At 37.5% G+C, this 17,736-nt stretch overlaps 1 protein-coding gene across 3 annotated transcripts in view; it reads right to left on the bottom strand.

Annotated features, from left to right (window-relative positions):
- Positions 1 to 17,736, bottom strand: part of CUL4B (cullin 4B) — a 38,929-nt gene that overhangs the window by 8,086 nt on the left and 13,107 nt on the right. The window contains exons 6-19 of one of the 3 annotated variants that reach the window (XM_084788742.1): positions 12,728 to 12,831; positions 11,923 to 11,992; positions 9,906 to 9,979; positions 9,017 to 9,179; positions 8,764 to 8,853; positions 8,381 to 8,463; positions 7,390 to 7,457; positions 6,240 to 6,358; positions 5,093 to 5,285; positions 3,714 to 3,818; positions 2,632 to 2,742; positions 1,615 to 1,700; positions 835 to 897; positions 351 to 458 (exon numbers count right to left, since the gene is read on the bottom strand). In XM_084788742.1, the coding sequence (XP_084644868.1) occupies positions 351 to 458; positions 835 to 897; positions 1,615 to 1,700; positions 2,632 to 2,742; positions 3,714 to 3,818; positions 5,093 to 5,285; positions 6,240 to 6,358; positions 7,390 to 7,457; positions 8,381 to 8,463; positions 8,764 to 8,853; positions 9,017 to 9,179; positions 9,906 to 9,979; positions 11,923 to 11,992; positions 12,728 to 12,831 (1,437 nt within the window). Of the gene's footprint in view, positions 1 to 350; positions 459 to 834; positions 898 to 1,608; positions 1,701 to 2,631; positions 2,743 to 3,713; positions 3,819 to 5,092; positions 5,286 to 6,239; positions 6,359 to 7,389; positions 7,458 to 8,380; positions 8,464 to 8,763; positions 8,854 to 9,016; positions 9,180 to 9,905; positions 9,980 to 11,922; positions 11,993 to 12,727; positions 12,832 to 17,736 lie in introns of all 3 variants that reach the window. The other 2 variants (XM_084788743.1, XM_084788744.1) reach the window with 2 other exon arrangements.

The following is a 17,736-nucleotide window of genomic DNA, read 5'->3' as shown; positions in this document are numbered from 1 at the left end:
GTCCTGAGTGGGACAGTTTCCAGGGTGTTAAGGAGATACTCATGTATTTGTCACCAATCCTGCTTCAGGTGAAATTTGGGCAACATTTTTTGACAGCTAGGAAGACTAAGGGGTCATAAACTAAGAAATAGAAGAACTGGGGAAAACAGCACTAAATTTAGGAATCTATCCTTCATTAATAATGTGCTCAAGGCATTTGGAAATTGAAATAAAAGAATGAAATATTAAAACTCTTATTTTGTTATGTTTGCTGACTTAAGCCTTTAAAAGGCACATATTTTCAAATGAAAAGCAGGGGGGAAAGTGTGGTTTCTATTCCTGTATCTTAAGTCTGAAACAGTTACTCTTACCTCTGGGGGCAAATGGACTTCCATAGGCACATATGTTGGCCAGTAACCCATTGTCAGTATATTCACAGTTAATTCGATATTTCCAGGTACATTCTGGTTCTGCATATACTACAAGAAGATCAACACAAACACTGAAATTATGAAAGCGTATGTGTCATATCATAATACTGATTCATTTAAGAATTTCCTTATCCTAAAAATATATGTGAATACTGACCATCTGGAAAGTAAAGGCAACTAGTAACACTTGAAAGAAAGGATACAGAAAACACAGGAGAAAAATACACAGGTGGCTGTTTTGATAGAGTGGCATACAAAACTCCCATGAAAACATTCTAAGCATTATTACCTCAATTTCTCACATAGACCTGGGCTGTTATAGCATCTCTTCTCCATTCTTTTCCCCCAATGCTACCTTTAGTCCCCCACCTTTGGAGACCCCCTACATGAACTGGAACACCTTGCAGCAACTCCCATTCCTCACCCCACCAGCCAGCCCAAGTCTCTGGTTTTTCAACTGCTCCATTCCCTGTTTGAAGGTGGTGACCTGAAGTGGGAAAGGAAGAAGAAGGGGAAAGGGCAAGGCATATAAATCCTACTCTGCGACTGCTGTAAGATTCATGAACCTACTGACCCTGAACTTTCTCAAGTTTTTCAGTTCTACTTACCACGTTTAATATAGTGATCAAGAAGTCATTACTAAGACTCTGAGAGATAAAAATCTAATTTGCCATAACTATCGCCTAGCTGTTGCTGCTGCTGTTTGAGACAGGGTATCAACTATATTATTATTTCTGCAACCAAAGCAGCTGGGACTGCAGTTACACAACTAAATCTGGTTACGTTTTTAAAATATTCTTCAAACTATAGATCCAAATTCTCACCCCAAATGTCTCGAGATATCATATAACAACCCCCCCAAAACAAACCCCACCCATAATCACCTACCTCTCTCCCCATTACAAGCTGTGAACATGCAAATCCCCAACTGATTAGAAAAGCCTTGTTCTTCCTGTCTAGCACTAACTACACTGACACTTAACTTTAGTCTAATACAAACTTTTATCTGTCTTATCCTGAAGTAGGTCAAATATACTTACATTTCATGGCTGACCTTTCTCCTCTACTGTACTGTTTAAGTTGCTATTAAGTATTTGTAACAAATAGAGGGTTCTACTTATCCTCTTCAATACAAACTGCCATAAAAACACAATTTAAATATCCTTAAGTTCCAAGAATTAGTAAGGGTTTAACTCACTTTTACCTGTTTGAACTGAATCATGATGTCTTTAGAAAGCTCCATGTCTTTAAACATCCCTTCAAGCTTACTGGTAAAAGCAGCTCCACATTCTATTAAAGATGTTTACATATTTATATTTCAAGGTAAAACAACAAACAAAGAACTTAAAAATCACAAAATAAAATGTAAAACCTACTTGGGCACAAAATACGATCTGTAACTATTTGTAATAATAAGAAGAAAATCTTACCCCATAGTGAGTGCCCTAGTAATTCAGAGGTTAACTCTCTAATCCTATGGCAATCTTATCCATTTTAAGGTATAATATAATAGGGATTTTGTTTTATTTTGGTTTGGTTTGGTTTGGTTTTTTTGAGACAGGGTCTCTGTGTAGCCTTGTCTGTCCTCAATTTACTTTGAAGACCAGGCTGGCCTCAGAACTCACAGGGATCCACCTGCCTCTGCCTCCTGAGTGCTGGGATTGACGGTGTGTGCCACCATGCCTGGCTTTAGTTGGAATTTTTTGTACAAATAAACAGAATAATTCTTTATTTTGAAAACAAGCCAACAATTGTGGATATCAACAAAAAGCAAGGACCCTTATAACTTCACTTAATTAATGGTTTTGTGTGGGGGGTTGAGGGTCAGGGTTAAGTGTGCACAGGTATAGGTACCACGCATGTTGGCTGTACTGCTCTATCACACTCTATAATTTATTCCTTGAAATGGGGTCTCTCATTGAACTTAGCACTAGACTAGTACCCAAAGACCTTATCACCCACCCCCACCCCTGGCCACTGAAGTTATATACATATTCATACACGTGGCTTTTTACATGGGCATTAGGGATTCAAACTCATGCTGTACACAAAGCTATTACCCACTGAGCCGTCTTCTTCATTCTCTCAGTTTATATTTTCATCATGTGTATATAAAATGGTTGACAAAAGAAGCAATCAATGACTAGAGTACAAATAATCCAATATTTCCCTCAAATATTAAAAAAGGAAAAACTGAAATAAGAAAGAGTGGCAAACATACCATGCTTCAGTTTGGACAGCATTGATTTTTCAGCATCTACTGATGCACTCTTACCAACTAATAGGCGTTTGGCTAAATCTTTCTTATAGAAGGCCTCAAAAACATCTTTGCCTATATTAAATAAAAAATATTAACACTCATGATATTACAAGCTGTAACAAAATGGCTTCAAAAGGCTTAATCACCACAATCCAAGTTACTTAACAACTTCATACATTTTATTCAAGTTTATTAAACTCAAGAACACTGGAGGTCCATGTCTGTGCCAGACATTTCTAAAGGTCTTTACTGTGAAAAATTAAGACCGTATTAACTTTTCTTCAGGGAAAAAAAAAAAAACCTTTTGTATACTGGTACTATTAACACCAAAACAGATTAAAACAAGCCGTAAAATCCCATGTTCTTAATAGTTGAAAGGCCAAAGCACAAGTTACATTCCTCGACTACTTTTTTTTTTCCAGGCCAGGGTCTCTCTGTGTGGCCTTGGGTGACCTGGGCTCGCTTTGTAGACCAGGCTGGCCTTGAACTCACAGCGATACGCCTGACTCTGCCTCCCGAGTGCTGGGAATAAAGGCCTGCGCCACCACGCCCAACTTCCTCAACTATTCTTAAGAAATTAAAAATATACGATGAATAAAATGCAAACTGTAGCTCCCAGTCTTTCCAGGGTATAGAAAGGTTGTAGTTCCTGTAAGAATGCTTTGTTTTGTGGGTTTTGAGACAGGGCCTTGCTACGCTGCCCTTGTGTTGGCCTGATACTCACTATGTGATCTGCATACTATGTAATCTATACTGCCTTAGCCTCCAGAATGCTGAATTGCACGTGCTAGCAGTATAGCTGGCTCAAAGTACTTTTGTTTTGTTTTGTTTTGTTTTGTTTTTCGAGACAGGGTCTCTCTGTGTAGCCTTGGCTGTCCCAGACTCGCTTTGTAGACCAGGCTGGCCTCGAACTCACAGCAATGTACCTGCCTTTGCCTCTGCTTCCCGAGTGCTGGGATTAAAAGGTGTGCAGCACCACCATGCCCGGCCTTAAAAGTACTTTGTTTTAAAAGAAAATTATGAAAATAGTAATCAACACTTACCATAGATAAATCTAAATATAATCATTATTTTATCCAACATTTTCTCAAGTTCTTCATCTGTAGCTTCTTTGTTTCCTGCACGAAGTTTTGAGTCCACATACTTAGCTAAAATGGAGAAAAAGCATTGTTGTTTAATGCCCATGGGTGTCTAAAAGGTACTGACCACTACTACTTATACTCAAACAGAACTATAAAATACTTTTTCAGTATTTCTGCTATATATAGATGTATTTTATAAAGTCTTGAACACAGGGGAGGTTAAGTTAACTTGTCAACACCAGAGGACTAATAAATACCACAACTTAAATACATTAACTCTGACTCCAGGCTGAGTATACTTTCCAGCATAATGACATCAAAATGGGATATGGAAGGGCTGCACATGTAACTCTGTGCCCTAGCATGTGTAGAGCTCTAGGTTCAACGCCTAGTACTTCGGAGTTTAAAAAAGAAAGAAAGAAAGAAAAAAAACTTAAAATTGAGGTACAGATGGGTCACGGTAGAGGCTCCAAGTAGCCCTGTATGGGGGTATACAAAGTCATCAGAAAACATGGATAGTCTCTAAGTTTTCTATTTTATATAGATGGTTAGTATTCTTTTGTTTTCCCCTCTGTGTAGTACTGACTGTCCTGGACTCACTGCGTAGATCAGGCTAGCCTCCAACTCACATTGATCCGCCTGCTCTGCCTCCCAAGTGCTAGGATTATAGGCGTGCACCACCATGCCCGGCTCATGGTCAGCATTCTTAAACATTACTTTTCTATTTAAATAAACCAGAAACAATAGAGCAGAAGGTACAATTTATACAATGTTTAAATATCGATAAAGTTAGATATCAACCAAATCCAACTCCTTCCTTTCAGGAGAGGACCTACTTTCCTAGGGTGCTTGTTCTCCTAACAGCAATGAGTATGTGTGTGGGAACCGTGAGAAGCACTGCAACACACTGCATACTCTATAAACCTGTATTTTTAGATTTATTTTCCATCCTGGACTTTTAATCTGTTTCTATTAGTAATTCCATGCTGCCCTTTTCCTGTAGCTCTCAATAGAAAACAGCATTCTGTCCCATTTCTAAATCACTATAGGCTTGGAAAGCACAGTCAAACTTACTCACTAAAAGTAAATGGTACCCAGTGTTCTATCTCACAAAGAATTTATGTGGTATTTGACATGAAGACTTTTGAGAAGCTGTTTAGCTCTTCATTTTTTTTTTTTACTTTAACTTCTTAAGAGCCATTCCCTTAGAGACACTTCTCAGACTTGCTATCCCTAGCTAAGCAAGGTCAAACAAACCAGGAATGGGTATAATATGATTTTACCTAAGAGTTTATCAATAAAAGAACATCATACATCCAGAAAAAGACTGTGAAACATACCTATCAGTTCAGCTGGTTTATTTGGTCTTTTATTAATGAATGTTTCAAATGCTTCTTTCATGGCATTGATAAATTTTTCATTTTTCAGAAAGCAGGTATCAATTATGTGGTCAACTTTATCTTTAAAGTCCAATAATTCTTGAACCATGGTTTTATCTTTTTCAGGGTTAATAACAATAGTGCTTCCAAAAGCCTAAAAATGAAAATGGCAATATTTTTATGGTAATTGATATTTACAATGAAAATAACCACCAAATCATATTCTTTTTTTAATTTATTTATTATATATATATATATAATATTCTGTAGGCGTGTATGCCTGTCTGTCAGAAGAAGGCACCAGACCTCAGTATAGATGGCTGTGAGCCACCACGTGGTTGTTGGGAGTGGAACTCAGGAATTTTGGAAGAACAGCCAGTGCTCTTAACCACTGATCCATCTCTCCAGCCCACCAAAGCATATTCTAAGTTGGCCCATGTACTGAACAATCATAAAAAGGTACAGCTATCTCTGAAAAAAAAAAGAAAACCCTAAACAGATAATATTTATTCATAAACAAAAATAATGAGTTGCTGCTGGGTACATAGTATCCTAATGGGTGCTATTAGAAGACACTAGGAGCTTTTTCTTATTAAGGAAGTCAGATCTGTACTTTTAAAAAATAGCAATGTGGTGAGGTAAAGAGGTAAAGTGAGGGAGGGAAGAAGGGAAGGAAGGATTTGTGGTTCAAACTTGTAAAAATAAGTCTTTAATTTAACCATTACTTCTCATGTCCCATGATTTAAGTCCTAGAGCTAGAAATCCCAAACATCACTCAAGCTTTACAACTACTGATCTCAGGCTGATTTTCCAATTTTTCATTTAAAAAAAATCTGGACTGGAGAGCTGGCTCAGAGGTTAAGGACACTGACTGTTCCTCCAGGTTCTGAGTTCAATTCCCAGCAGCCACATGGTGGCTCACAACCATGTATAATGTGATCTAATGCCCTCTTCTGCCCTGCAGGCACACATGCAGGCAGGCACTGTATACGTAATAAATATATAAATTTTTAAAAATTCCTTCCTTAAAAATAATTGAGGTTTCTGATGCTCTTGGCATGTAATTAGAAAGCATTTAAGAGAAAAGTCAACAGGTGACTGTTCATACCTTGATATACTCGATCCACTGCTGTAAGAGTACCTGAACTCCACCTCGAACTCTACTGAAGAGCTGATACAGGAGAGACAAATCCTGAATTCGGTTTTCATCAAGGAGGTTGTTTAAACCTGGTTTGAAATATTTGGTGTTAAAATATGAGAATCAACAAGTGAATAAAATATTGCCATTCACTTAACGAAAATGTAAATTGAAATTATTATTGTGATCCTGGTCTGAACTATAACTAGAATATATCTGATTGTAACTCAGGGTATCCTGTAAGATCATTAAGATTTAGAAGTTCTTGGCTTACATGCACATACCAGTTTGAAACAACAACAACAACAACAACACACACACACACACACACACACACACCAGTTTGAAACATAAGGAAAACCTTACTTTATTATGTTCTTTCATAATGAGACTCCCATTGTTTCAATTTCTGCTTTGTAGTATTGAGGAATGAAGTCAGGGCAAATCACATATACTAAAATGTTCTCTCGCAGATCCATTCCACCCAGCCCAATTTCCTTACTGGTGTTAGTTAGCAGACCTCTCCCTCTCAGTTCCACTTTCAGCCAGGAAATTGGCAACTACAGAAAATTTAGTTGACAGTGGACTTGGGAAAGGTTTGTCAATATTCAGTTTCAGTTTTCCCCCAATAAACTTTGTTTTAATGAGTCTCAAAATTCTTTGATAGAATTTTGATCAAATTGTGCTAGACACAAAAACAATCCACAAACCATTCTTCTTTCCTTTCTGATGGTTCTATGATGCACTATTAATAGTAAGCAGTCTTTTCACTATTAATCTTAAATGACTGAGACAAACAGTTCTGAAAGCATAACCCTACCACTAATTAAGACAAGGATGGCACATGTGAGAGATAATCATTTAAGTCTTCTGAACTTTCTGAACAGACTTGGTGGTAACCTTAGGGCTTTTTTTAACTGTGTATGAGTGTTTTTATGCATGTATGTGTACCATGTGCATGCCTGATACCCACAGAGCATAGAGTATTAGATCCCCTGAAACTGCAATTATGGATGTTTGTGAGCTGTCATGTGGGTGCTGCGAATTGAACTTGAGTGCTCTGTAAGAGCAACAAGTACCCTTGAACCCTGAGCCATCTCTCCAGGCCTAGGAATCTTACCTTTCTGAAGAATTGCTGATAAGTGTTCACCTAGAAGTTGTTTTTCAACAGAAGCAATTAGTGACTTCCTAAAAGAGGGGGAAAGAGAATTATTAAGATTTGACCTTCTAAAAATTACAGCTTCTGGAATAATGAAAGTATCTCACTTTACATTGATTTTGACATTTCTATCTGATGTGTCAACTTAATACTGCTCAAAAAGTTACTCTGCATAATGCCTAGAGGAAGAAAAATAATGTGCCTTTTAGAATTTGCTCAAAGCAACCATCTCCATGGTCTCTCTGTGCCTAGCTTTGTCCCAGGTTTCTTTGCTTTTTACTAAGAAGGTAAAACAGTTATCTATGCTGCTTAATGGAACCACTTGGTTGGTAAGATTTAGAAAGTAATGAAGCATTTTCTCTCTGAACACCCACTCACTGAATTTTAATCACTCTAAAGATTTTTAAAAGCCAGGCATGAGCCGGGCGTGGTGGCGCACGCCTTTAATCCCAGCACTCGGGAGGCAGAGGCGGGCGGATTGCTGTGAGTTCGAGGCCAGCCTGGTCTACAAAGTGAGTCCAGGACAGCCAAGGCTAACACAGAGAGACCCTGTCTCGAAAAACCAAAAAAAAAAAAAAAAAAAAAAAAAAAAAAAAAAAAAGCCAGGCATGGTGGTGCATGCCTATAATCCCAGAAGTTAGGAGGCTGGCAAAGAGGACCATGCATTCCAGGCCAGCCTGGATTTTAGTGAAACTCTGCCTCAAACACCAAAAAAGGCTTTAAAGATCCTATCAACCTCTAATACTGTTTTAAAATCATACACTAAACACACACCCAAATAATAATAAAATCCTTGATTAAATCTAATTAGCTAGGGAAGATAATAACTTGAAGTTTGCATTATGAAAACTGTTAAAGAATATATCATACCCGAAATTTGTTACATGTTTAAGATGCTTAAAGTATTTTACCAATAGTTTTAAGACTATTAAGCTAAGCACATAATACTTACTGGGTGGTCTGATCTAAGTAAGTAATAAGTCTGTCTGCTTCTTCTTCTAGGCGTTTATTAACATGATGAAGATACTCAGGAACCTACAAAGATAGTTTTTTACATTATTGTTTTCCTCCCCTTAAAGCATTCAGAAAATGTCAAGTCCAAAAGATCCAGGAAACAGCCCCGTCAAATGTGACAGGGTAGAATCATATGTAAAATTAGAGGTAGAGTTTATGATCCAGAATTCTGGCCTTTAAGGAGAGAGAAAAGAAAGGAGCACCTAAGTGAGAGAAGAGAATTACAATGTTGGGAATATAAATACAAAGGGAAGTTTCTGTTCTACAATGTAATGTCTATCATAAGAGACAGTGAGTTTACTAAATATAATTTTTAAATACCTCTCTTTCTTGCATTAACTTCTGACCTTCAGCTGCATAAAGCCGATTAGTTTCTTCCAAAAATCGTTGTTCAAAAGAGTCTTGGTAAATCTAGGAGGAGGGAAAAAAACCCTAAGTATTTGTTTATTCATTAAATATTTACTGAATGACTTCCATCTGAACTGTTTGAACAGCACTCAGTGGATCTCAAACATCAGACTGGGAACAGAAATTAGGTTTGTAGGGAGTGCTGTGTGTGTTAAGTACAACTTACTTGCAAATCAGACAGCATACTTAAAAGGCTTCGAAGTAAGCTTCTATCAATTGCTTCCCCATTCCGCTCTCTCTCAATCAAGAGAAGGATGCCATCGATTGTTTTTGTCTGGACTTTTTGATCACTTATAATATGAGCCCTAAATAACTCTAATCCCATGTCCCTAAAATAGAAAACAAAAAAAGTATCATCTAAACTGGCAATAGCAAGGTGTATAGGTTGAGTTAACTTTATCACATGCTAACTGGGGCCTCAGACTTTGAAACAGTGATTTAAAAAGGATAAAATCCACATTTCATTTTAAATAACATTATTAGACTAAAGCACCCAGGAAACCTGTTTTATCTTTAAGGAGAGCTGAAGCTCAATCCTGCTATCTTTTTCTTTTTTAGCCAAATCAAAAATAAAATTACTTCAAAAATATAAAAGAATTTTTACTACACTGGCATTGAGAGGCTTATTTGATTATTTATTGGCTGGCTTCAGAACTAAAAGATGGTGAATTTCAATCATGACTATAGGTACATGCTATATACTTGGTGAGGGACCAATTCATTGTACTATTTTATCATTATGAACAAACAGATTTAGAGTATGTATTTACAAGAAAAAAAAGAAATTTTTTAATCATCATCAACAAGATTTTGGCACAGAAATTCTAGAGTCAACTTTAATCTTCTTAACTAACAAAAATTTTTTTCATAGATTATGAGGGAAAGTTAGGTCTGCTATATTAGAGCAGGCAAAAAAGAAAAAAGAAAACACAAAAAAAGGCTATAATCCAAATGTGATTTTATGAGAATATTCTGATATAGCTTGTTCTTTTATATAATAATTAAGACTATGATATATAATAAAATTTTTCATAATAATTTTCTGGCATCCTTACCAAATGGAGGGTAGCATTGAATTCTGAAGAACATAAGTTCTATCCAGAAACAAGAAAATGCTCCTTATCATTATCTGTCAAATAAAAAGAAAACAAAAAAAAAAATCAAGAAATTTTTGTAAGTTTGTGGTATGAGCTCTTAATAAAATGAGAATTTGAAAGATTTTATATAAACAGACTACTAGGATCCAACATGCAAACAAATACATCTAGCTGAGAGAATATCTGCTATAGATTTATCTTTAAACTATTCTACCAATCCTTCCTGTGGTTTCTAGAGAACAGAGAATTAAAATGATCCTGACACCTTTGCTACTTAATAGGTGTGGCTGTAATCCCAGCATTCAGGAGGCTGGCTAAGTAAGGCAGGAGGATATTGAGTTTCAGGGCAGCCTGTGCTACCACAGTGAGATCCAGTCTCAGAAAAAAAACAAAACAAAACAGAGACTCCAAGGTACATTTAGTTCTTCCTTTGCAGCAATAATAGGGCATAAAGCTGCCTTAAGCTATACTCGTGGCATTTAGTGGGTAGGATGTGGATTTAAAGATTTCTATTTCTATTAATATAAAGAATAATTAATGGCAGACTAGGGAGGAAGAAAAAATTTGTGTGATTATCTAAACTAAAATACCAACAAGTAATCAAATATCATATAGGAATACTGCCAAGTTAAAACTGATAGAAGATGCAATTTTAATGAGAAATAATTTTGAGTCAATAAGTAATTCAGCAGCCGCACAGTGGCACACATCTGTAATCCCAGCACTCCGGGAGGCAGAGGCAGGCAGATCTCTGTGTGCTCAAGGCCAGCATGGTCTAGAGTCCAGGGCAGGCAGGACTACACAAAAACTGTCTTGAAAAACAAAAAATAAAATAAAATAAAAAATTAGAAAAACCAAAAATAAATAAGTCAGAAAAAGAAAGAAAGTCAGGTGTGATGGCTGATACATATAATCCCCAACATACAGGAGGCTGGCGCAGGTGGATTACCATGAATCTGAGGCTAGCATGAGTTACATAGTAAGCTCAAACTAGTCTGGATACAGAGTAAGACAGACACAATCTCAAATCAAAAATGGCCATCAACAACAAAGACTCAAGGATGGAAGTAATTCTTTTGTTTGTTTGGTCAGTTGGTTTTTCAAAACAGCTTCTCTGTGTAATAGCCTCGGCTGTCCTAGAACTCTCTTTGTAGACTAGGCTGGCACTGAACTCAGAGATCTGTCTGCCTCTGCCTCTGCCTCCAGAGTACTGGGATTAAAGGCGTGCACCACTGAGCCAGGCCTCAAAGTAATTCTTAAATGCTGGTTTACCTATGCTGGATTACCTATAATTTGCAGTTTTAAAAGAAAAAAAAAAAGGCTGGGCGTGGTGGCGCAGGCCTTTAATCCCAGCACTCTGGAGGCAGAGGCAGGCAGATCGCTGTGAGTTCGAGGCCAGCCTGGTCTACAAAGCGAGTCCAGGATAGCCAAGGCGACACAGAGAAACCCTGTCTCAAAAAACCAAAAGGAAAAAAAGAGAAAAAAAATAAGCAAAACTTATAGTTTCCAAATTTAGAAAAAGAACAATTATAAAGACCTTAGTTACCAAATTTTAGTTTTTAAATAGTGTAATAACACCACAAAGCAAAGAGTTTCATAACACTACTTTCATTATGTATATTAATTACATTACATAATTTCATTATACCATTTTCATACATGTATATTACAAAGCTTTTATTTTATTCACCTATTTCCGTTGCTACAAGGTCTTGCTATTTGGCTCATAGCCTGGAATGTACAATGCTTTGGTCTCAGCCTCCCAAATGCTGGAACTCCCAATTCTATGGTGCCCAATCTGGCTATAGAGTTTTGTTGCTGTTACTATAAGGTGCTCAGGACGCAACCTAAGGTATCACTCAGGCTAAGCTAGTGCTTTATCACTCAGCAATATCCCAGTTCCTTCAACACAGCTGTCAAAACATTCTAGCACTTGTTTTTTAAATGAAGTATATAGTGTTATTTTCCAACTTACCATTTGCCTACAATGGTTTTGCCAGCATCTATCAATCTTTTTTAGAAAAAGAACACTATCCAATGAATCCATGAGACAGGTGTTAAGGATATTTTAAAGTATTTCATATAATACCTGTAATATAAAACCATTATTTGTTTTAAATACAGACTACTCCATATACTAAATGAAATTAAATTATACATTAATTCTATTTTTTAAACTGCAGAAACAAATTAGATTTCCCCCTTAAACTACCTTTAAATCTAGTCTTAAACATAAGTCACCATTATGTTTTTTATTTAAGATATCCTTCAAGTGGAAATCTGCCAGGACAGACAGTTAACAACAAATTTTAGCTGGGCACGGTGGTGCAAGCCTTTAATCCCAGCACTAAGGAGGCAGAGACAGAGGCGGGTGGATCTTTGTGTGTTTGAGGCCAGGGCAGCCAAGGCTACACAGAGCCTGTCTCATAAAGAAAAAGTGTAAATAATTTTTATTTAAATACTACACGTGTAGATTTTCACTCTAATTAATGTATCTACCACCATAGGCATTCCATTTCAAACCCAGCTAAGCAGTGAGAGGTAAGGAGTAAAGAAAAAGAAAAGTTGAGATATTTTGTTTTGAGGGCTAGAAAGATGGCTCAAGCAATTAAGAGCACTGGCTGCTTGTCCAGAGGTCCTGAGTTCAATTCACAGCAATCACATAGTGCAATGGGATCTGGTGCCCTCTCCTGTCATTCAGGTGTACATGCAAGCAAAACACTCATATACATAAAATATAAATAAATCTTGAAATACGTATTCTGTTTTGAAAAGGATATTCTCTGAACTGATGAATCTGTGATCTGATGTGGTCCTCACAGATCTGTCTCAGCTGCTTATACAAATTTGCAGAAATCTTGTAGGAACAAAGATTTTCTACAGCCTGCAAGATGAAACATAGTTAGGACAGGATAGAGTGGGGAGGGCAGTCTCAATTATCACATGAAGCCACTATTTTGTTATTATGCTCTACCACCTCATTGAAAATAACATATTTGTTAATTTAAAAAAGCACGGCATCAAGTCAGGAGGCTGAGGCAGGAGGACAGAAGTTTGAGGCTAGCCTGGAAAACCTTAGTTATACACACACACACACACACACACACACCCTCCAAAACAGCTACAAATATATACACCAATGTGGGTCAAAAACCTTTTCATGGGCTGGAGAGATAGCTCAAGAGGTTAAGAGCACTGGCTGCTCTTCCAAAGGATCCAGGTTCAACTCCCAGCACCCACACGGCAGCTCACAACTGTCTGTAACTCCAAGATCTGACACCCTCACACAGACATGCATGCATGCACGACACCAATGCACATAAAATAAAAAATAGATAAAAATTTAAAAAAAAAAACCTTTTCATAGCTGGGCATGGTGACACATGCCTTTAATACCAGCACTCAGGAGAGAGAGGCTGGGACTAGGCTTGCCTCTCTGCCTGGTAGAGTGCTGAAATTATAGGAATTCGCCAACACACTGGCCAGATTTGTGTGTTTATGATGCTGAAGGGAATCATATGAAGTTCTACCCTGTGAGGATACCCAATTCAGAGAAAGTACTACAAAAGCTCTCTTGCTACAAATGATACTAACTTTCATATGCAGAATGCCATTAAATTTAAAAATAATCTTGCCTGTTTATAGATGAGATGTGCCAGGAACAACAACTCATTTAAACTTATTTATAGTTCCTTGGATTTTCCAGAATACAATAAAGTGGAAATTATTGCTTATAGTACTAAAATTAGTATGATACAATTAAACACTAGGAAATTTTCTCCTATGTTTCAGTTTACAAATAGTGGAACATAGGGTTACAAGTTAGGCTTAGTGGTCCAACAGTTGCCTAACCATCTGGAGGCCACAGATTCTATACGCTGAACAACGAAAACGAATGGGGTTTTACTTCATTACAGTACTTGAATTTATCCTCAACTCTGTGTTTCTTCTTATGTCTATCAAAAGCCTTTCAAGTTTAAAACAGGTATGTTACTTACTCCACAATTGGTAATGGCTCAAGTGTAAAAACAAGATTCCTTTCTCATAAGAGAAGACAAATATCCCAGTAAAAGAAACCAGGGTGGGGCTTTAAATTCTGTTGGTCTGCCGGGAATTTTGTAAATATGTAGCTGGGAAGTCACATTGCTAGAATGCAGTCCAGTGATCACGTTTTTAATAAAGCTTTTTCAAAAGGAACCTACTTATTCCCCTGGAAAGAAGCCATCAAGCCTCAACAGGACACTGTAGACCGATCAGATTTAGCAGCCATGGAGAACTAGGAAAACTGAGTCTCCCCTGAAAAAGACTCAGTCATAGTCCAGTAACCTAGGGTTAGGTCACAGATGCCTGAGGGTGCAGTTATTTATTTCATGTGCTCCTCTAGTCACACTGCTGTAGATGGGTGCCCTCCTCCTTCTTTAATAGCACTTCTTGTTACTGTACCTGTGTTCTTTTTGAATGGCTGACTCATCTTCCCAAGCATTTCCCATTTCCAGCTTAGGCTGTCAATATGACAATATATATTTCATCTTTTCTACTTTCCCTACTTGTGATACTTCAATTCAGAGAAACTACTATTTATCCTACTTCCTTCTGTATTCTCCTTTGTCTCATAAAAGTTCTTGATACATCTATTTATCCTCTCACAGAAGATACCTACCACATTTTCTGTTACTATTCAACTGGGTACCACTCCCCCCAAATAAGGTTACTCCTCTCCCTGCCACAGATTTGCCTAATGCTTCCACCCATCACACTACACTATCACTACATCAATACTCTATGTGTATACCCTGCCTCCTTGACTTTGCTTAATGACAGAGTGAAATAACTTATGACTGTGTGATCAAAGTGTATGCATTTTAGAAAGGGCTTCTATTAGAATGAAAACCATGATGAGTAAACTGTAGTGTAAGCTAAATGTTGACACAGCCATAATTAGAGAGAGAAGAAAATCTCCACGTCTTCCAAAGACCCGGAGAGAAATGGATAGAGTGCTAATGAAAATGATAACAACAACAACAAATTATGCTGAGCTTCTTATATAGCTTAGCTGGAAAGTAGTAGAGTAGACATGGGCTAGTACAGCTCGTGGGAGACTGTAACAGGAGTGAGGGCCTAGGTTCATAACCTAGTAACAGAAAAGATAGGGTGTAAACACGGGGTCTTAAAACCTTCGAAGGTAGTCAGGCATAAAATACAAACATTTAGAAAGCTTTTAACCCTTATTCCTCCAAATCACAGCCTCTATCCTCCAAAGCCCATATATCATATTAAAAACACAAAACCCACCCTAACAATTTGTTTGAAAAAAGAGAAAATACATATACAAAAAATGGAATGTAAGAGTTTCATTAACAAAAACAGTAAGAAAGATAAAGAATTCCCACCAAGGTGCAGAACTCTTGTCATAGGCCTACTAAGTTAGGTATTATTTTTCAAGCTTTTTTTTCTTTCTTTCTGATCTACATAGTGAGTTCAAGGCCAGCTAAGGCTATATATGAGAGCCTGTTTCAAAAAAAAAAAAAAAAAAAAAAAAGGAAAGAAAGAAAAAAGAAAAGAACAAGAAGCCAGGCAGCGGTGGTGCACGCCTTTAGTCCCAGCACGTGGGAGGCAGAGGCAGGTGGATCTGTGAGTTTGAGGCCAGCCTGGTCTACAAAGTAAGTCTAGGACAGCTAGAGCTGTTACACAGAGAAAAATCTGTCTCAAGACCTCCCCCTCAAAAAAAAACGGAAAGTAAAAAAAAAAAACAAGTATGGTAACATGTCTGTAAGCTCAGCATTCAGGAGTGAATATAAAAATCTGAACTCTGAAAAAAAAAATCTAAACTCTGAATCTGAAGACTGTCTGGACTATACAGAATAAGATCTTTCCTCACAAAAAAATAAAACATACTGCAAAAATTCAGTAACATATAGCAATAAACTACAAATTATCTTTGGAAAAAAAGGATAGGACAATTTTTTACACATAGAATAAAGCACTGAGAATTTGCAGGAAAGAAATCAACCATATAATGAAACTTAAGCTGTTTTTATCTTTCTCCCCATTGTTGTGTTAAGTTTTCGCCATTCCATCTCTCAGGAAGCTCCTTAAGCAGGAAGGTAAACAACTCAAAATAACTTCAGGAAATCCCTGAAACTAATTGGAATGCACAACAAAAGCTGAAAACCCCTGAGAGAAAAGCTGAGTTACAAATAAGACTCAAGAGAGCAAACTAGCTTCCCAGGAAGGGGTTCAGACCAAATGAAGTACCTGGAAAGGACACTCTCCAGCCTGCTGAAAGGCCTGAAGCCTGTGCCATGTGCTCCAGATTCCCAGCTTGGTGAGCTGTCTGTCACCCAGGCTGGGTGGGCTTTAAGTGATACAGCTGTCTTTGAGACATTTCTGCTCCTGTAAGTAACCTCTCACTCATAGACTCCTTTAAGTAACCCCAATAAAACTCATCGATTAACCATGTAGGACTTTTGTGGTAGTATCCATACTTTGGTCCATCATGGGCTCCCTCTTTGGGGTGAGTAGGTGTGTGCATTGTAGCACCCCAGGAAAAGTTTTGTCACAAAACAGCATGTAGCAAACTCTGCTTCCAAAAGACCAAAATTATCAAGGACCTTCATTGTAAGATTATACACTTAAAAAATGATTAGTGACAGTACTAATGACTCATTATAAAGAAAAATATGGCCAGGCGTGGTGGCTCACACCTTTAATCACTTAAACTCAGGAGGCAGAGGCAGGTGGATCACCGTGAGTTTCAAGGCTGGTTGTCTACAAAGTGAGTCAAGTACTACACAGAGAAACCCTGTCTCAAAAAAAAAAAAAAACACCCCCAAACAACAACAAAAACAAAATTAAATAAATAAATAAAACAAGGCTGGCCCGGCGGTGGTAGGGCACGCCTTTAATCCCAGAGCTAGTGAGGCAGAGGCAGGTGGATCACTGTGAGTTTGAGGCCAGCCTGGTCTACAAGGCGAGTCTAGGACAGCCAAGGCTATACAGAGAAACCCTGTCTTGGGGGGGGGACCAACAAGGCTGGAGGGTTGGCTCAATCATTAAGAGTACAGTACTTGCTGCTCCTGCAGAGGATCCAAGTTCCATTCCCAAAACTCACAAGATAGCTAACAACTATCTGTAACTGCAGTTTCAAGGGGATCTAATGTGTGCTTCTGGCATCCAAAAACACTGTACATTATGGTATACAGATAAACATGAAGGCAAAATACCCATATATATTAAAATAAATCTTTAAAACACAACAAAATAAGCATCAACAGGTGACAGCAATTAAATTTGGAGAAACCAACAGTTAGTTATCAAAACTGTTAAGAATTTTAAGTGTGCTATAAATAACATCTTATAATTGATGATAATCTATACTGAGATGCACAGCTTCATTCTCAAAGAATTTCAAGGTTGTTAGGAAAGGTAATTTTAAAATTCAGAAACAATTATCATTTAAAGTACTGTTTTTAAAAAGACAATAGGCCAGGTACAAATTAATGCCAGTACTTGGAATACAGAGGCATGTAGATCTCAGTGAGGCCAGCTTGGTCAACACAGTTCAAGGACAGCCAGGTGTACACAATGAGACTCTAATCTCAGAAATATAAAATAAAAAATAAAAATAAAAAGGCCAGGCAGTGGTGCAAACCTTTATTCCTATCCCTAGGGATGCAGAGGCAGGTGGATCACTGTGAGTCCAGAACAGCCAGGGCTACACAGAGAAACCCTGTCTCAAAAAAAAAAAAAAAACCAACAACAAAAAATAGGCCCTCAGTGGTGGCACAGG

This window comes from Acomys minous, assembly GCF_964271855.1.
Source record: "Acomys minous genome assembly, chromosome: 7".
NCBI lineage: Eukaryota > Metazoa > Chordata > Mammalia > Rodentia > Muridae > Acomys > Acomys minous.
The sequence above is the reverse complement of the archived record's forward strand: the minus strand, read 5'-3'. Positions and strand labels throughout refer to the sequence as shown.